General features: G+C 42.8%; 1 protein-coding gene across 2 annotated transcripts; it reads right to left on the reverse strand.

Moving 5' to 3' along the window:
- Positions 1-5,018: 5,018 nt before the first annotated feature.
- LOC142585684 (c-Myc-binding protein) lies at positions 5,019-20,212 on the reverse strand. 2 transcript variants are annotated; one of them, XM_075696631.1, is made up of 5 exons: positions 20,077-20,212; positions 18,964-19,045; positions 17,635-17,683; positions 12,855-12,981; positions 5,019-6,289 (listed from the first exon to the last, which is right to left on the reverse strand). In XM_075696631.1, exons 1-5 carry the CDS (start codon positions 20,191-20,193, stop codon positions 6,239-6,241), a joined length of 426 nt encoding a protein of 141 aa, XP_075552746.1. In that variant the 5' UTR covers positions 20,194-20,212; the 3' UTR covers positions 5,019-6,238. The 2 variants fall into 2 exon arrangements, with proteins under 2 accessions (XP_075552746.1, XP_075552747.1); XM_075696632.1 differs by lacking the exon at positions 20,077-20,212 and adding an exon at positions 19,397-19,556.
- Between the last annotated feature and the right edge of the window lie 485 nt (positions 20,213-20,697).

Consider the following 20,697-nt stretch of genomic DNA (forward strand, 5'->3'; position numbering starts at 1 on the left):
GAGCAATTTCTCTCAATTATGAAATTGAGATATGAAATATCCTATTCTGCGTGGAATTCCATGCCCTCATACATGCCTGATACACAGACTGCGATTAGGCGTCGCCTTCATGCGCAAATATTTGCACATTATTGAACGGACAGACTCCCCGGACTGTTCAGTGTGTGGCGCTGTAGAGACTATAGAACATGTGCTCGTGGTGTGCCCCGAGTACGCACGCGAAAGACTGACAATGGCAGATACCTTGAGACATATACACAATGGACCACTGTCGGAGGACCTCTTGCTAGGCGCATGGCCACTGAGTTGGCAGACAACAGAGACAATGCATGCTCTTTCACGTTTCCTAGGTGACACGGGCCTGGACTCACGCCTGTGATACCAGTTGTGTCATGTGTCCTTCACATCGTTCCTCCCATTATCATCCCCAATTGTGACCCTTTTTCTTCCCCTCTTCCCCTTCCCTTACGTAGAGTAGCAGGCCAGATGCTCCATTATCCAGCCGACCTCTCTACATTTTCCAGTCATTAAAATACTTCTCTCAATTATAGCATGAATGTAGCAATTTTAACGAAAGGCAGTCGATTGGAGCAATTGTAGCAGCATTCCCACGACTGGTTGAAGGTTTCCCTACACCGATATGGTAGAGTTACCAGGTGTCCAAGAGGCCTTTCCAACCTCGCTGAAATCCAATACTCAGTGACGTCGTGGATCTTTGTTTTCTTTTTTATTTGAGTTGTGGCACACTTGTTGAAAGTTAACAAGTTCAGGCTTTGGCCCCTTTAGAAACCAACTTAGTTCATCTTTACTGATGAACAACCAACTAGGCCCCAGCAGACGCTGTTAAAAGTCCATGATGTTATATGCAAGGCAATCCGGTGTGGCAACTTGAACGCAGCACCATCACCAGTCTTTTGTTCTCCTGCTTTTTCTGGATTGCCAAGCCTCACCTCGTCGCCAAAGTGGCTTTTTTATTGCACAGTGATAACTTAATAATGCATCTGATTTTCTCTTCAGTATACGTCCTAAAGGTTCCCAATTTTGTCTCCCATTTATGCTTTTCAAGGAGATGAGAGAAAAAGCTGCTTTCTCCGACAGCCTCATAGGAAACAAAGGATTGATCTTCCCTGTGTACCGACTCTAGGGTTTTGTTTCAAGATTCACTAAAATGAAGTTTGACTTTCATTTGCTCCCTTAAATGTCAACCTATCGCCATGAAATTAATTAATAATAGTTTTGAAAGAGTACATTATCATATTAAAGTAATATAGTCTTTTTCTTGTGTCCCTTTAAAGCATGAGAATTGTCATGAACGTTGCTGTTAAAACTGCAGCCTTCCACGTCACCCATTAGGTAATACAGTAACCACACACATACTACCCTAATGACAACGTGTTACCTTAATAAATTAAAGGTTAAAAACATGTTTCCCACAAACTGCACTATGTTTTGACAAACTATGCAAAGCAGTGATGTGCCATATGTTGGATGTGTTCTGTTGACCTGCAATAACATGTAGCCTTTGCACCAGGTGCAGTTCAGGAGTTGCCAGGCTACACTACGACATTTACAGAATTAAGAACTGGATTTGTTAAGGATGGTATGCCTCCCCACCACGTGAATTTAGTCACTGCTAAAATGAAATTAATGTTTAGAAACCACCAAAAAGCAGCAGCTTATAGCTACAATACCAGGCCACTTACATTATTCAGCCATGGTTTCATGCACTATAGTTCAAAGCTTGTTCAGAATTGACAGGTTAAAAAAGCTTTTGAACCTGTTATTTAAAAAGCAACCTGCTTTTGAAGTTGACAGGTCGAGCCCAAAGCATGTAGTTTTGAAGGTGGTGAATGCTGTTACGGTTGGCGTGTAACACCCCGGGATAAAAGGGTGCTCGGGGCACCCTGCTCAACCGGAATGGAGGATGGATTGCTAATTTGCTGTGGTTGTCTCGAGTGGTTACCACTCTGGCAGGTGCCCTGCAGTACTTGCAGGCCCCTTCGTGTGTGTGCATGCCTAAGCGAAATGAAGGATGGATTCCTAATTTGCTGTGGCTGTGTCTCGAGGGATTGCCGGTCTGGCTGGCACCCCGCAGTGATTACAGGCCCCTTTGTGTGCGTGCAACTTTAGAAGAACCCTTTCCACGAACAGTCCAAACTCTAGGGGACAATGCTTTCCGCGAACCAATGTCGCCTAGAAGAAAGGATAAGCGCCTATGGTCCCAGACCTGCGGGTTGCCACCTGTGGAGGTGGACCCGTGCAAGCTCGCCAGGGAGAAGGGATCCACCGCCTATCCCTCTGTGGGTTGATACCTGTGGAGGCAAGGTCGTGAAGAGTCACTTGGGAAAACGAATCGGCCGCTTACGATCCCGGACCTGCGGGTTGCCACCTGCGGAGGTGGGCCCGTGCAAGCTCACCGGGTAGGAGGGATACGCCGCCCATCCACAACCAGACTCAGTGCCTGTCACGTGACGTCGACGTGAGCAAGATCCCGCCTACGATTTTAGTGGGTCTATTTAAAGGGCCCCACAATGTACTTTTTCAATTCATTCTTTTCTTATCTTTCACCAACCATTGAATAAACCATGCAAGTTTCGCACTAGAAATCGTCTCGTCCCTGCCTGATCGCCATGGTCCACCAGACGCCTGCAGCCTGCCGACAACGCCACGCTACCCAAAAATAACGTAGGTCAAGCTTCAAGTAACCGGCGTCACAACAATGCATGCCAAGCCATCCTACTTGAATGCACACAGGCTGCATTGTGACATGCTGCCATTTCTTCATGCTGATCAATAGATCGTCCTAGTTAATCTTTCCTGCAATGACTGCATCTACAGACATGTATGCCCCATTGTTTTGACAGCGTTGATGGAATCAACTCTTCATGGTTCAACAAAAGTGGTCATGAGCAATTGGAAACAAAAATTTGCCTATCATAAATGCTGAAAAGAACATGAACTTTTATGCAGCCCAAGCATGCAAACTAAAGTTGCAAGTTCCATCATGAACATCAATGCTCAAATGTACTATTGGATTAAACTACATGCACAAGCCCCAAAAGTACTGGGTTTTGTAGCATGAGAAGTCCACAAACCTTTGTCCCCAAGTGGAAGCTGTACATATAGACAGAATGGCTTATCTAATTGGGCTAATTTATTGTAAAGTTAATCACATCTCTAATATAAACAAAGAGAGATTCTTATTAAACTCAAAGTTCTGGGGCCAACTTGGCTGCTATTTCAAGGACATCTAGCTCGCATATGTTGCGTACTATATCATGCATCATGTGTAAGATAGCTTGTGCCATTATCCGTCCAAAAAGACAATCGTAGGTGCCTTAGCATACAGCATTTTTTATTAGGGGATTGCTCAATTTGATGGCAAAAGAAACTGAACTCTCGTGTTCTTAAAAATTATTGCTTACATTAAGATGTTTGTCATGTACTGCTTTTTCTCGATTTCAGTGATCTGCTGAAAAAGAGTTGTTTTCAGTATCATAAGAAGCCAACAAGCACCGACACCAAGGACCACATAGGGGAAATTACTTCTGCTTAATAAACGACATAAAGAATACGTAAATAAATGGAAACGAAAGTGGATGAAAAAACAACTTGCTGCAAATGGGGAACGATCCCACAACCTCATGCGAAGGTTGTGGGATCGTTCCCCATTTGCAGCAAGTTGTTTTTTCATCCACTTTCTTTCCATTTATTTACGTATTCTTTATGTCGTTTATTAAGCAGAAGTAATTTCCCCTATGTGGTCCTTGGTGTCGGTGCTTGCTGGCTTCTTATATTACTAATAAAAACCTGGCCCCTCAGTTAACCCTCTTTCTTCTTGTTTATTACATAACGAGGGTCTCGAATCCGGCAACACTGACGCCTTCAGGTAGCATGTGTGGCTTTATTGGCCGGTTGCCTTCACCCAAAAAGATCACGTTCTCGTGACGCCTGCGGCAGAAAGGATGTTCCACGTCCACTGCCTAGGTCTTGAGTGGTGGCGCTGGCTAACACTCCCAGGGTTCTACGAGGAAACATAAATACCCAAGAAAGTGGACGGGGAAACGACACCATGGTAGCTCAATTGGTAGAGCATTGCACGCGAAATGCGAAGGTTGTGGGATCGTTCTCCACCTGCGGCAAGTTATTTTTTCATCCACTTTCATTTCGATTTATTTACCGTTTCTTTATTTAATTTATTAGGCAGTAGTAGTTTCCCCTATGTTGTCCTTGGTGTCGGTGCTTGTTGGCTTCTTATGATACGACTAATAAAAATCAAGCCCCTCGGTTAGCTCCCTTTCTTCTCGTTTGTTTTCAGCAAGTCACTTTAATATGCCATATATTTTCCCCTGCAGTCTTAGGTCAAAGCAACGCTATTGGATCGCTAGATTCTCAACGAGGCATGAAAAAAAGAAATTTACATATGCTCTTTGTTTAATTCACTGCCACAATATATCCCTGTTGCCAATTTCAGAACTAAACTTAGTAAAGCACTGAGGCGCTCTTCTAATTACATGCAATTTTCCATTTGATAGTTACAATAAATACTACTATTATGTCATGTTGTCATTAATACCTCGATTTTTTCTTGACTTTGCCACACTTTTCCTACTATTTCTCTTCACTCTATTTTGCTATAATTTTCGATGCAATATTTTGCAAATACTGCATATGGCTTTTCGTTGTCTGCCAGGCTCTGCCAGTGAAGTCCTCTGTGACTTTGATAGGCCTGAAATAAGTATTTTTATATCTTTGTTAATAAAGATATAATTATTATTAAACTATGGATGGTGCACAGCGTTATAGATCATGTTACCAAAAACGTACCTTAAGCTGCGCTGCACCACCAACCATTGCTTAAAGCTAATGAAAGGAGCAGAGTTGACCTCGAAATGTTGGGCTTGACAAATCCCACTTTTTTTTTTTTTACTTGGAGATGTGACTAACTGTATAATTTTTGTCCGTCAATTTCACATATCTGTGTTCTACTCAACATAGAGGCAGAGCAGGCTGAGCACTGTCTTATCACAATGAAGTTTATTGTGAGCTCAAAAAACAGGAATGACTCTATGCTTATCACTTTCAAAAGAGAATACAGAAACAGTAACCAGGACAACCTCAATGGCACGCATATTGCAGTCCCCCTTTACTGCAGTAAATAATAAAGACAAAATAACAGATCTCTTTTAACAAAATAAGGAAGACTTTTTCCACCAGACTAAGTACTACAAGTACTGACTGTGGGCTCCTCACTACCATAGCAGGTTCTGTCTGAACACATGAACAGAGCCATTGATCGGTGGCCACATGCAATCACTACATTTGAAAACAAACTAAATGCAAAAAGAAAAATTACATTACCATACATACAGGTGACTATGTCCAGCACTCCTGGCTGACTGAATGCAATAGTGCTGCTTGGAAAATGAAAAGGAGCGAAGCTTATACTAGTGCAGCAGTTGCTCGCCAACATGTTCCCAAAATTCCTAATCGAATGCCACCTTGCTTAAAAGAGCTTGCTTAAGCATTTTTCACATCGTTTACATATAAAATCCTTAAGACTAAAAATCTATTGCAAACCAGCATGCCAAAAAGAACGAAAAAAAAAAGGTTGATAGAGCGGACTGCGCTACCGGGACTCACACGATTTTCAACCGCAAATTAGCCACAATTTCATGCATAAGTGATGCCCAGCAGGCTGCAAGGGCAGATCTGATGATGATAATCATTATTTTATCTGTATTGTGAGCTTTTAAAAAAGTAAAGGTATATATAGTACCTGCAGATTGTGCAATGTCAGACATCACGCAATATGTGTCTTGCTTAGCCACTGGCGTGATCAATGTCCAATTAAAAAATTCCAGCGCAAAAGCGCAGAGAAATTTTTCGCTACTCCTTCTCCCTGGTTTAGAAATTTTCTACACGTTGTCTCCTCAGCCAAGTACAGGAATATGTATGCGAGCCTGTCTGAGATCAACGTTGCGGCTAACTCAGCAGCAGAATTCATAGTCGGGAGTGCTGGTACGTAGTAAACTGAGAGAGGCACATGTCGTGGACGGAAAGCCCAAGGCCAAATTTGTTACAATTTCCTCCCTTCGGGGGATTGGATGTTATGCACACGTGTGCTTCATCTGCGAGAAGCACACCGAAGTAGGAATTAATGATCCCATCAAAACAGCAACACATTTTCAAAGAGAGACGCGTAACAATTCGCCTTCGATACACTGCAAACAGACAACTACAAATCAGGCTCGGCAACAATTGCCTCTTCCACTTCGCCCTTGGCAATCTGGGGGAGAAAAGGGGAACTAAATTAATCAACCAATTAATCAATAAAGATACACATAACCAGACCAATGTTTCAAGCAAGCACATGTTCAGTTCATGTGGGACTTCTGTACTCTTCAGACAACTACACTAAAGCCATCAGACTAGACTGAATATTTTTGATGAACTGAGAACACACTCGCATGCTATGCATGCACTAAGGACCAAGCTAAGACAGTACGATACCCACATAGAAAACAACAAATTAATTATTGTTCAAAGCAACTTGGAAACACTCGAACAAAAGGCAGCACTTTAATCAGGGCAGCTAGTGGTCTGTCCTTCACATACTAGTTTTTCTCTCTAAGTTGAAAGCAAGATGACGAAACAGGCATGCATGGGACAAGGAGCTTCCATTTCGCGAGAGCCTCGCTGAAAGCTCACAAGTGAAACACTTTAGACAAGTACGAAAGGGAGACAAAGCGGTCCTTGTCTAAGTGCATGTACGCTTGTTTAAACTTGTATGAACAAACTGACTGAATACTAGCAAAATATTTTTTTAAGCTCAGCTCAGTGGATAACAACTTTTCCACTGTTTACAGTTTATACTGTAATTACCAAAATTGTAATTAGGGGCTGGAATACAAAGTATGAAAATGCAGGTCATTCTATAGTAGCACATAGCGATGCCATGGTATCAATACTAAAACATAGCTGCTAAATCATTGCTACTATTGGTATAGAAGGAGGCGAGTATGGAAATTTTACTGCTATTCGAAAATTATAATCTTTCTTATGCATGGGTGGTGCACCACTATGATCCAGAGAGCAATTCAGAGAGCAAACGGAATACTTGTATTACCAATAACATCAACATTATCGCAAAATGATTATGTCATAGGAAAATGTGACATTGTGTATTTTGGGGCTGCCAGTGCATTATTTGCCAGACTGTGGCTGTGAGTGCTGAAAGTTTGCAGAGAAGCATGAGAACTATCCTGTCGGCATGCTACAGGAAAAAAAATCAGTACAATGTGGCAAAGTGTAGCTCATAAAGAACTGTCCATTTAACAATGGTGTGCTGGCTTACTCTGTACAAGGGATGGTACATGCACTGCCCCCTTAAATGATAAAAATTTGAATCATTCTCATTTATTTTTTACTGGAGCATGCACAAACCTTGGAACTGCTCATAGGAACATGTAAATCCATCATTAAGAACCGTTGTGGAATTTAAACTGATGGTACATCTGACTAGTCATAATGGAGTGCTTGGAATACATTTGTCTGGTTCATTTAGAGCATTACGCTCCAGCTCGGAGAGGAGCGCTTACCTTCAACCTGAGGGAGTATTGAGAGCTGATAGAATTCCAATCATGTGGATTCTCTGTTTGCTCTGGGAGCAGTTGAGCATACAAGTCGGGTATGCTTTTTCTGGCTCCTATGTCAAGAGGCCTCCACATTGCTGCAAACCAAGTCGGAGCAAGGTAGGACCCATTCAAATGTACCATCAGTTTCCTGAACTTTGCTGTCTGTGCCAAGAAATGCCGCTGGCCTTTGAGCTAGTACAACTCAATGGCAGTGAACAGAAGAAAGGAGCATATAGTGCTTGATGCTTTTATCAATTCATACATGTGCTGGCATTAACCGTTCTGAGGTCTGTACATTGCGAGTTGTGCGTTTTGAAATATTAGTTCCATCCATAATGCAAAGCAGTGACAATATAGCTAGCTAAACATAGTGTGCAGTAAGCCTTAGACTGTTTTGTGTAGTGCTTGTTAGAGTGAGCATTTGCAAGCCTAAGCAAGCAAGTTCCTTTCGTGATGTAAAAGAAGTGCAAGTCACACTCGTTTGCAGAAGTTGCGCCTCCCATTGATAAAGCGGGAAGACTCAACTTTCCTTCCTCCTCTCAGCTATCCTGACTTAGCCACTGCTCTCTACTAAAGCAACTCTTCAGCTTCTTACTGCTGTATTCATTCAGATTTTCTTAAATTTATAGTATTTGTGCTACCCCATAGGCCTCACTCTATCCTTCAAGAAAACAAGACGCCATCTAGTAAATATGAGAAGAATCCAAGTGCTAGGTGAAGACTAATGAAGACAAAGCAGACACACTCGATCATTGTCACTGCAACTACAAAGACGACATGAGAACACAAAGAAGGCGTGAACTCCAGCTTTATCCAATACACAAATGTTTAGCGGGCATTAGCCAATTATGGCAACTGCCGAAGTGTGATCACGCTTTCCAGGTTCAGCATTCTCCACTGCTCTAGCATCAGTAGAGTGGTTGAGAGACAGAATTCTGGATTGCCAATCTGTTGGCTGTAAGTTCGAGTCCTCGCAGAACAGCAAGAATTATTATTTCTTTCCTTTCTTTGCAATTTTCTCGCAAAGGGCTTGAGGATTGCAGTAACGAACAGCAGCAGACATCAAAACAACCAGGGGAGTGAGTTTATAACGGCTTTCACTGTAATGAAAGAAAACTTTAGTTTCATCCATAGTGAGAAGCAGTGACGTGATAGCTTGCACAGTATTATGTCCAGTACTCCTTGCACTATTTCATGCAGCATAGGTTGGATAGGCTGTGCTGACAGCCCTGCGGAGGCTGCATTGCTGACCAAACATGGGAACGGTGCAGATCGTTTACTGACATCCCACAACCAGGACAAAGTTTGTCAGTGGGCCTTAGGTGTTGACCAGGACCAAGGCATGTACCACGTGTGCCAAGCATATCTTGCCGACATGCTATAGAAGAGTTAATGTTAGAGAGCCACATGTAAGAAGTTTTTAATTTTATCATGTCAATATGATGTCTTTTCACCACTCAGTTGTCCAAGTCCTTGCGTGATCCTGTGATCGTGTGTTCTATGTTTCCTCTGAGTGTTTGAGAGAAACGATCATATTTATAGATACGCTTCTGAGCATTGCGCCAGCCAATCATATCAGCTGGTGGCATGAACAAAAACTCCAAGCACAGCATTCTTCCTTTCAGCAGCATTAGTGGAGTGGCTGAAAGGCAAAACTTTCAACAGGCAACCTGACAGCTATCATGTCGCTGCTTCACATTATGGGTGAAATGGTCAATTATTTGTCTTTAAAAACTTCTCACAAAGCACTTTGGGATTCCTGTGACAGTCATCACTAGACATCAAAATAACTATACTCTGTTTCACACATAGCAAGCAACGCTACTTCTCGCACTCACAACTGAAAAATAATGCCTCACAAAAACTGCACCATATAAAAAAGATATAGCTAGGTGTCATGTAATTCGATGCGACAGTAGAAACTATCACAGATATGAGCCCATTTACCACCAAACAAACACGGTGATAAGTTTCTGCGACTAGCAGCCACACCAGAACACTTGCACTTGCAACCAAAATATATGTTTTAATGTACCTCTACATATGCAAATTGTAGTTGAAATATATGGAACAGTTATCCCCTTAGAATGCTTCGCAGATCAAAAAATGCACTGCTAAAGGTGCACAGTCATATGTACTACTATTACCGCACTACATAAGTAGCTTCTGTAGCATTAAGTACGAAACAGAGTACAGACGAGTGAGCCGATAACAGATATCACTGTAGAAGGTGAAACCGTAGAAACATTTCCAGATTGATGCCAAACTGCTTCTTTGGGCACAAAAATGTTTGAGAACTTGAGATTTTAGGAGTCTACTTTAAAGGGCAACTCCGGCGATTTTTCAATGTCAACGGCTGTCGATGAAATTCGCTGGGTACGTTCCTCTAAACACTTCCGTCACGTCCCCAAAAAAGCAGCTTTGAGAGTTGCACAGATTTTTTACAAATGAATTTAATTAACTGCCTTGAACACCCTACCTGGCCTCCTCCTCAGTTACAAGCCACGCTGTGTATGACGTCAGGAGTGTTGCATGCAGAGCATGCTGGGATTATGCAGACGACAGTGACGATAGCGTCGAGGAATCAACGATAGTGAGCAAAGCCATTGCACGATTTTGCATTGCGAAAGTAGAGATATGCACAAACTATTGCTGTATCAATTGAAGTCATAGCACATCAATTGATGCAATGACCAACTAGCCAAAAATCCGCACTCCTGTATTTCTGTATATTTGGTTCAACAGTCGTAGATTAACATTTCTGTTCTGCTGCCAAGGCTTGTGCGCAACTGTTGTCCCAAGTGAAATGGCTCCATCAGGTATTGTTGCCTTTTGTCTTCCTTTCCCAAACGTAAAGGTGCGCACTTGAATAAAGCCTTCAATTAAATTATATTGCTTAATCTATGTTCCTGAAGGCAATATAATATGCACAGTAGAGATGACCCTCACAAATGCATCAACACTATCAATTAGTCTTCAAGTAGCAAGTTACGGAAGAAACAGCAAACACTTGAGTAGAACAGCTTCAGCAGATGTTTTCATTTGTCAGTGCCTAGCTGACTATGCAGCGAACGTTGCCTGAGAACAATAAAATTCTTCCCACTCTCTTCCACACACACTTCAACAAAGCTTAATATGTGCTCCTAAAATAAATAAATGCTTAAAACATCCTCAAGAACTTTAGGATATATATTTAATGTGATTGTTGTGAGCTACCCTGAACATGTTTGTAGACATGTATAGAAGATGTCTACAAACATGCAACTTTCAGATTACATTCAAAATAAAATACACTTGCTTGTTTTCTACCTATTTGCTGACAGTGGAAATGGTGATTACTGGTTGTCCTTTCACTAACATTAGACAGAAATATATTACAGGTCACACACACTGTGAGAATCAATGCTATGCAAAGCATGTTGCAGCAGTGGTGTAGCTAGGCCATCTGGCAACTGGAGCCCATAAGTATTCTTCTGTCCCCCCCCCCCCTCCATGTGCAGACAGGAAGGCGAGGATTTCGAAAATTTCAGGAGCAGGGGGGTTATGTTCAAGCACCAGCACAGCCACCTTGGATATTGCGCATGTCCCCCCACCCTTCACTTTCATTTCCAGAGATCGCGAATGTAGCAGGTATACAAGCTGTTTCATTTTCTGCACCAAATAACACAGGGTGCCGCAGTAATAACTTGTGATAAGTGCATTTGCAGATCTGCTGACAGACTGTAATGCTTGGCAGCCAATACAGATGCAGCATAGCGGAAAATATGGCTCAAAAGTAACAAAAACGTTCTAATAAAGTTTTAATTAGCAATTTTAGAGGCAATATTGCATTTGCAAAATTGGAAGCCTGACAGTCATATGTTGCTAAACAACAACTTAACAGAAATCGTTGTAGGTACTATGGCGTGCAGTATTTTGGCTGTTGCCAACCCTGATCCCAAACGAAAATTAAACAGCATGCCAGTGGCGTTGATCTCCCCACCCTAATAGAAAATGCTATGACATTACGAGTTCTCATCATTCTGATCCATAAAGTCTTTATTTGCTGCTATAGGCAAACATGATTATCCAAGCTGCAGTACCACCACAAGTTTGGGAACGGAATATAGCATGCTTCGCATCGATTCTTGACGTCACCGTGCAAAAAAAGAGAAGGCCATGAAGAAGTCCGTACTAGCGAAAGCCTCCGTTACTGTTGGTCTGCACTCGTAATGGAGAGGATAGAGAGATCGACATCACTGGTGCATTATTTAATATCTCTTTTCGTACTGCCACAATGGGCCGCCCGCAATGTTGCATTACTGCAGGCTCTAGCACCCAAGAGGATTTTGTTTAGAGAAGTTTTTGTTGAGTTAATATGACTTTGAGTCCTCAATATTGCAATGTTTCCTCTATAATTTCTAATTAAACAGTTATTTAATATATCTTATTTTAGGATAGCGCAGACTGAATGGAAGAGGGACCCAAGAGTCACATCGCTAGACTGTATGTTTAGCAATGCACGAGCATGAGTGCACCGCACATGAAACGTTCCACTAAGGCGAGCAGTTTAGCGACCACTTAGCGAATTAAATTTTTTAGCCTGCACATTCAAATTTCTTATTACGTAGGATATTGATAAAGCTGCAGCCGACAATTCTGCGACATTACACATGTGGCACAGCGGGTACACGAGCTCGGACTGCTGGTTACCAGAGCATTCTTTACCACTTACGCTCAGTCAAGCCGGTGGAAAGAGCGGGGTCATGAGACATGTATGACTCCCCCCCTCCCCCCCCAAATGACATCTGGGGCCTGGGGCCCACGGCCCCCCAGCCCTCCCCAATACTACACCACTGGCAGATAGCTGTCTATCTAGCCTCATTTCGGATTGCGAAAAGTTTTACCAGATGGAACAATGTGTCTCTGTAAGGCAAGCAACTCTGCGTATGAACCAAGTGTGTGTCTACAGTGACAGCGGCGATTATGATGGCTTGAGAACACTGACACATAGGTTATGGCAGCAGCATGGTGACAACAGCACTACAATGTTAACGACAGCAAGACGGAAGCGTGATGATGGTGGCATGGCAACTGCCAATGCCAAAGGTGGTGCACTGGAATCGAGGCAAGACAGGCAGCTTCCTAAAACACGCAGGATTGAAGCAGAGAATACTTCAACTTAAGACGACTTTTTAATCGTGTACCTAGTACAGAAGTGTTAAAAAAAGGTCGTACCTGCATCTTCAGATGGTTGTGCTCTATTTGTAGGTCTTCAAGTTGCCTCCGCACTTGCTCAAGCTCTTGCTTCAAAGCGTCAATGGTAGTTTCCGAATGATCAGGATCTAGATGAGCTTTGACGTAGCTGTAAGAGACCGTCAAGGACCATAGTGGCAGAAGAGTGTTGCAAGTATTCAGGCTGACAGATTTTGATGTTACTAAAACACACACACAAGTACTAAAAGGGACAATGTAGTAAAGGCTTCTGGATTAATTCAAGCACCTGGGCTTCTCAAAGAGATCATGCAACACACCTTTAATATGAGGAGTAAACCCACCCTGTAGCTACAGTATATCAAGTATGCACGCGACAGATGCAGTTTGGTCAGAACTAGAAAATCCAAGGGGCACAATTTTAGTAACAACCACACAATGCCAATAGGCAAGGAAAACATAGGGTAAATTATGCATTCCTTTATTGTACAGCAGAATTAAATATGAATGATGGACAAATTTTGAAACTTGCTTCATATTTCTCATAAGAAGAAAATTAAAATGAAGAAAGAAAGACAGCTTGCCAGCTTGCCACAGGAGGGATGATGATGATGATGATGATGTAAAAGCTTGCAATTGATCATTTTTTCAAAGAGTTTACACAAACAACTTGCGAGTGCTATGGGCTGGCAGCTTGCCAAATAGGACAGATCTTTCCCATTTCAAGGCAGGGACTACAATTGCCGCTTTCCATGCCAATGGAATGTCTCTTGTTTCACAGATAATGTTGAAAACAGACAACAGAGCCATCTATGTGTCAGGGTGAAGATGTTTTACCATTATGTACATTACTCTGTCAGCTCCTGGTGCCAATTTCGCACAGCCATTCAAAGAAACCCGGCAATGCTAAAAGGATTGTTGCACAGTTCAGTTTCGCTGCATGTACGGTTCAATGCCTTACTTTCTGCTATCTATTTATGTTTCTGGAATGACTGTAAGTAGTTTGCAGAGCTAGACACATGCTTGAAACATTGTCCCAGAGCGTTCACCTGGTCTTGAAGGCTGTAGCCTTGATCATCGACCAAGGGCATATGGTAAGCTTGTCAACCAATTAATTTTCTTAGCCTGTTCCAGGCATTTGCGTCTTGCATATAGGAATTTATGCTTGCGACATATTTTTCCCAGCTTTCTCTTTTACCAATATGTTGCGTTCGTCCGCCTTGGGATTTCACATGCTTAAAGCATATGAGGTTTTCTGCCGTTAGAGGATGACGTAGTAAACGCAAGGCTTTGTTTTGCTCCTTACACACATTCTTGCATTGGTCATTCCACCACGGCACGTGCCTCTTTTTTGTAGTCCCCTTTGTTTGTGGAACGCACTTCTTGCAACGTCAGTTATAAAAGCGGTTAAATAAGCAATAGCATCTTTCACACTAAAATGTTTAAAAGCACTTCGCTGCACCTCGACGATTTCCTCAAATTTTTACCAATCTGCGGATGCAACTTTCCACTGAGGAGGGTGTGGGAGGAATTCATTTTGTTTGAAATTGTTTTGAGTTTTGAGGCAGATGGGAAAATGATCACTCCCATATAGGTTTTTAACTACGTCCCATTCTAGGCATGGTAGAAGTGTGGCAGAGCAGACAGCTAAATCTATCGCAGAGTATGTGTCATGCGCTATACTATAGAATGTCAGCTCCTTTTTATTTAATAAGCATGCACCAGAAGAAACAAGGAAATGTTCTAGTAAGCAGCCTTTGGCATCGCATCGAGAGTCTCCCCAGAGGGTATGGTGCACTGAAATTCCCGAGTACATAAGCTCAGGCAGCTCATCAATAAGACTACGAAATTCTGTTCTTTGGAGTCGACAGTGGGGTGGTATGTACACAGAAGTTTTCCTAACAGTAAGCCTCGAACCGCAACTGCCTCATGAGGCGAACCGATTTCCAAGGCCTGACATGCTACATGCTTATTAACTATAATTGCGACACCATCAGACGAAGCGAGAGCATCGTCACGGTCTTTGCCGAAAATGTTAAATTGCGGTAGAAAGCCCGTCTGTGTAAGTTTTAAATGGGTCTCTTGGACACACAGCATCTTCGAATTATATTTACACAGGAGTTCCTTCACATCGTCGAGGTTATGTAGAAGTCCCCTGACATTCCATTGTAATATTTGTGTCTCCATATTAACGAAAGTGTGTATGCTGTGTGCTTAGAGAGGAAAGTTGATTTAGCTTACAAGGCCCTTCCCGGGCCCTGCAATGCGGAGTTTCGTCTTTCTTGCTGCAGTCCTGAGACTTGCGGCGGTCCTTTGGCTGCGCCGTCCAGCTTGGAGTAGCGTCCATTGCCTCTTGAGAGGCACTGGACATCCGTTCTTGTGAGCGGCGTGTTTGTCATGAAGGCCTCACCTGCATAGATGATGCCTACCAACCCTTGGTGCCTACAAGCCCTGAGGTTGATTGGCCCTCTTTCAGTGACAGCAAAGTATCACTGGCTGTTATTACCAAGGGGGCTGGCGGCACAGCCATGGCCGCACTCTTTGTGCATCGAGCAGATGCCGGAGTCTGCTGCGGCGTTGACCCATTACACGCTGCACCAACATAGCCTGCGGTATGAATGAATGAAACACGTTTCCGCGCTTCTTGAAATGACATGGTTTTTTAGAGTTTCAGTGTGATACTATCCTTTTCTTTTTTCCACGTCAGATATGATCAGGAATATGTGGCGTGGTCACCATCGCAGTTCACACAGTGGAGTGTGCCAGTGCAGTTGTCGGAAGTGTGCTCTTGTTCACCACATATTGTGCAAGTGAGACGGCCTCTGCAGCTTTGTGAGCCATGACTAAATCTTTGACATTTGAAACATCTACGTGGCTTTGTAATGTCTGGTTTTACTTGTGTTTTTGTACACCCTTTATCGAGAGATTCTAGCAGTACACTTGTAGCAAAGGTGCAAATAAGATGTTTTGTAGGAATTTCTTTGCTGTCGCGCTTGATCTTAACTATTTGTACTTTGACAACATCCTGCTCCTGCCTTCCTGCGAGCAGTTCTTCTTCACTCAGATTCAAAATATCAGCATCTGATACCACACCTCTGGATGCGTTTATGGAGCGATGCGGGGTTACTGTGATTTTGACATCACCAAAAGCCACAATATTTGGAAAAAGCTGGAGCTCATCATATACCTTAAGCAGTAGGTCACCACTAGCCATTTTAGTGATCTTGTATCTGGGACCTAGCACGTCGGTGAGAACTTTCGCAATAATTAAAGGTCTTTTCGTATGTCTTTTCAGGGCACTGACTATGTATCACATGGTAGCACAGGAAGGATTCCTTGCGTTGGGCAAAAAATTCAAAAGTTTCTTCAGTGCGCCCTCATTCAGAAAGTGGATGATCAGGAAGTCGGGGAAAGGTGCTTAAAACCATCAATAACATATTTGAGCAGCTACACCAGCCACCCAGCACCGGAGCCCAACAAGGGGACGCTGCGAGACCCGAACGAAATGCAGATGCCAGCTGTACACAGCTACTATAACCTAATATTGTAGATCCAAGGTTGGATGAACTACACCAGGTTAACCCTTGCTGCCTGGAAAATTTGAAGTAAATGAAGTGAGGAGAAGACAGGAGAGGTGGAAAGTGAGAGAAAAAGACAGGAAAAAGCAACTACTAATTTCCCCCAGATGGGTCAGTCCGGTAGTGCCGTCTACATAAAGCCGAGGCCTAATGGGCGTGTTGACTCCACTGAGGGACCGTAAAGGTCCAAACTCCTGGCACTGGCTCAACCCCTAGGACTCTTTTTTACCCGGACAACGCTAAGCCGCGCACGGTTAGATGCGGGATGGTCCAACCCTCGTATGCTTGGGTACTTGGTATCGCAGCACACCAAGCGCCTGCTGATGCAGACAGCCCTGCAGGGTGCCACAGGTGGGAGTCAAACCCAAGACCTGTGCATGTAATGCAAGGTGTTCTACCATGCTTCTCATGCTGGTATTTATTCAAACATATTTACAATCAAGCTGTGGGAGTGTTCGCCAGCACCACTTGTGGCTATGGCAGCAAAATGTGCAACACCTGTTGAACCGCAGGTGTCACGCAGCATATGATCTTTCCAGGCGGTAGCTACTGGGCATGTGACCCCCCCCCCCTCACCACCTCCACTGCTGTTAAAAAAAAAAAAAAAATCTGCTGGTATGCAGCTTACATAGTTCCCCTCCACCTTGCTTCCCGTCTCCGTGCCCGGACAAGTGGACATAAAGAAAAAATTCGATGAGAAAGACATGTTAAGATTAGGTGGGTCAGGCTATTGTGCCTGGCGTCTAGTGTTAGATGTTGCTTTCGCAAAAAGAATTTCGAACCCCGCATAACCAACCAAGCAGGACCTCCATGTGGCGCAAGGCAATTACTGAAATAATTGAATTTTTCAAGGTAGAATACGTAGAAAAACTGTAAAGTAGAACGTTTACACAACCTACAGACATGATAGCATCGGATTGTAATTTTAATATACGAGAAAACATAATTCTGTTACGCGAAAACTAAAAAAAAAAAAAACAATTAACATAAACAGCAAGTACACTAGTAAAAATACAGATAGCACTTTGGCTGAGAAGATCATGCAAAGCTTCATCACATTGTTGCAGAGTCACTTTAATACAAATTAAAAATGCAAAAGGGAGGTGCTCTTGCATTCAAATTTGATTAGTACTAATAATGATGTGAATACAGAAGCAAAAAACCAAACCTATAGCATGCACCAGTGAGTCATCATTGTGAGTGGAAGCATTCAGACAAAAGGATACGCAATTGCATTTTCAGGCTTTTCTTGCTCTTCAAAGAGGCTCACAAGTGCTGAAAGAAAAAAGAGAACATGAGACTTTGAGTCAATAACTGAGGCATTAACAAACTTGTATTCAATATTGACATATTAAGAGCAGTGCCATCAGTTCCACGTGAAAGGTTGAGACTATAGTAGTTATTCGCCTGCTAAAAAGCAAATGAATGGTTAAAACTCCATACTAAGGAAAGAAGCACAATGCCAACAAAAGTGGAGTCGTCAGAGGTTAGGTATTTAGGCTTCCACACAGAAACCTTGTTCAGTAAGTGAACAAGGTCTCCGTGTGCAAGTTGATGAACAAGCATCAGTCATAGCACAATACCATGGAAATATGTTGACAATTGACCAACTCCCTTGAAACTTGAGCTGAACTAAAAAGAATGCAGTGCAAAGCACCATATGCTGAGTGGTTAGCTGCAAGTGTACAACAAAGCCTGCACCTCAGTGCTCAAGGTGCTCGCAATATGCTGCACTTGCACCATCCATTGAGTCGATTCTCAGTGGTGTGCACGAACATTAGTTCTAAGATCATATGCAGCATTCATAGCACATAGTAGTGATAAACTGTTCATGTAATATTCAGTAAACAGAGACAAAATTCTGCACATTTTTGTCTGTAAGCGTTATATATTGTAATGCTTGAACAACAAAGACAAAAAGAGATCCTTCCAGTAATAATCTGGCCAGGCAAGCTTACCTATAAGTAATTTCATGCAAATGAATGCATTTCCAGTGAAACTTATTAAAACTTGTGAGAGAGCGCTGGGGTGTGAACGACCTTATACAGACATCACGCAACAACAATCAGCCTTCAGGCAAGATAGAGGGCTCAAAGAATGATGTAGACTTGAATTGATCCACAGTGGGTGAACAAGTTTTGAGGTCGGAGCCAACATAGTGACAAGAAAGACGGGCTTGCCTTGTTAGGAAAATAATTCGGATGCAAAACAAACGCATGCACACACAAGAAATATGATGAGGCCAAGCACTCACTTGTTTTTGACAGGGCAACTGCTTTATAGTCGAAGCTGTTGTTACCCTGACAAAGACAATTCGGATTATATCATTCGTCCACTGTTTAGCAGTCGTCACACCCTTTCATGGCGCGTCTGACAATGTCTTTAAATCAACTCCTTAATTTAAATCACATATCCTTTTGTGTGACAACGTGAAGCAACCACTGGGCGTGACCGAAGCTTTCAAACTGCACCTTAATGCTCTACCTAGTGTCGATGTCATAACCGTGCGCGTTTATCATACGGTACCACGCTCAAATCATTTGAATGCTGTTCACCTATTGTCAGTCTTTCAAACACTCCGCTTTTTTCCAGGTACTTCCGGAACTCCTCTTTCTTGGAGTCCACAGGCGTGAACGTCTGCAAACGAGAATAAGGCGTCTCAGATTTGGTTAGATAGTTTTAACAAAACATTTAGCGAGTATTTTCTTTTGAAGATGTAAGGTAATGCAACCATACGCAACACGCCAAAACAATAACTCAAGCCACTTCTGTATGAAAGAGCTGCTAATTCTCCTTCGTTTCGCGGGCAACTGATGGCTACAAGACGCGAGCAAAAATTTCGGTAGAACTACAATGAAGGTATATCTGTTTATTTTTTTAATGCACCTACGTATGAAGCAGCCTGAAGTTCCCAAAATAATGCGCTGTCACAGCTGTTCCCGTTTGCGCGCAAGCATGGCAAGCATAATTAGAAATGATAATACATACACGATACGACGTCATGAAGGCGGAGGAAAGGTGAGCGACACTAGTGCTCACCTAAACCTTTAATAGTTGGTTGCGATTAAGCGAAAACCGGGAAAGCTGTCAGACCACACAGCAACACAGAAACCAAACCACGCCAACCTCTCAGCACCACGTGACTTGTTAAGCGATGTCGATTGGCGTTCTTGGCATAAAAGAGCTTAGTGCGACCGGTGAGAGCTGCGCAAGCGTGACATCGGAAAGTTGGTGATTCGAAGTGCTGTGCACCAAGAACACACCCATTGACTGCATTGTAACTTAGTAACGCAGAACACCTACATACCAAGGTAGTAATTCTCCTTCTTGTTTTTGATGCTAGCAGGCGTCTACAAAGAAGCCACATCTCATAATTATCTCATATAGTGTGTATTATATCTTTGCGCTCGTGAAAATTTACAGACGGCTAACACCGTTTACTCAAACGTAACCTTCATTCACCAGCAGAGACCAGCAAAAATCAGCAGAAACGATGACATAATCTTACTTTACATTTGGAAGGCATCGCAGTGGCTGTGTCAGTGTGAAAAGTGAAACAGAAGAACGCGTTCACCACTCGTCTCCCGAGTAATAGAATGCGGGCGGAAGGCTTAATTTTATTAATGTAATGATCCTACCACAGCAGTGTGCTACGATATTCGGCTTACCTCAACGCTCGGTGCCATGCTTATAAACAACCTCCCAGCGGAAATAACCCTTGATTCCACTAAACGCTTGCTGCAGCTTGCTGGATCGATTATCACAATGCCGTTAAAGCCTACCATATTCTAATTATCACCCAGCCATGGTTGCCAGGTTTGGCTACTTTGCGCCAAATTAGCTGCTTTTGAAGGCTCGCGTCGTGAAAACTTTCGGGCTGGCTTTTTTCTATAACTATTTCTATAACTATTCTATAACTATTTTTCTTTAACTACAGACTAGCCAGGCAAGATATTACAAATAAATGGTATAATTTGCTGTACTACGCCTCTTATGACACACACGACGTGATAGGACCATATCCTCACCATGTGTATTTGGAAAGGAGGACGCAGCCTCCACCTTGCAAGCGCCGATTCAACAAGTTCTGGCTCATTCCATGGAACGTTGGAAATCAGAGATGGATATAGAAGTTTTATTACGGTTCCATGGTGAATTTTAGTGAGGGCATTTGTGAACACATCTATATATGGCTCTAAATACTACTAGAAAAACACTTTTCGTAAGTGATACTCTATGATATTCCCTTGCAAAGTTGAGATATGGCGCAGGGGTAGGTTGACGAACGA

Source organism: Dermacentor variabilis, chromosome 6, assembly GCF_050947875.1.
Source record: "Dermacentor variabilis isolate Ectoservices chromosome 6, ASM5094787v1, whole genome shotgun sequence".
In the NCBI taxonomy this organism is placed as follows: domain Eukaryota; kingdom Metazoa; phylum Arthropoda; class Arachnida; order Ixodida; family Ixodidae; genus Dermacentor; species Dermacentor variabilis.

What these genes read in the sequence shown, in the direction of transcription:
- LOC142585684 (XM_075696631.1), bottom strand. Translation starts at nt 20,193, where the DNA reads ATGGTAGGCTTTAACGGCATTGTGATAATCGATCCAGCAAGCTGCAGC. An exon ending in GTTTGAAAGACTGACAATAG is followed by an intron (nt 17,684 to 18,963) that starts GTGAACAGCATT and finishes TTTTTCTTTCAG; the next exon opens with CACTTGTGAGCCTCTTTGAA. An exon ending in AAGCCTGAAAATGCAATTGC is followed by an intron (nt 12,982 to 17,634) that starts GTATCCTTTTGT and finishes GGTCTCTTACAG; the next exon opens with CTACGTCAAAGCTCATCTAG.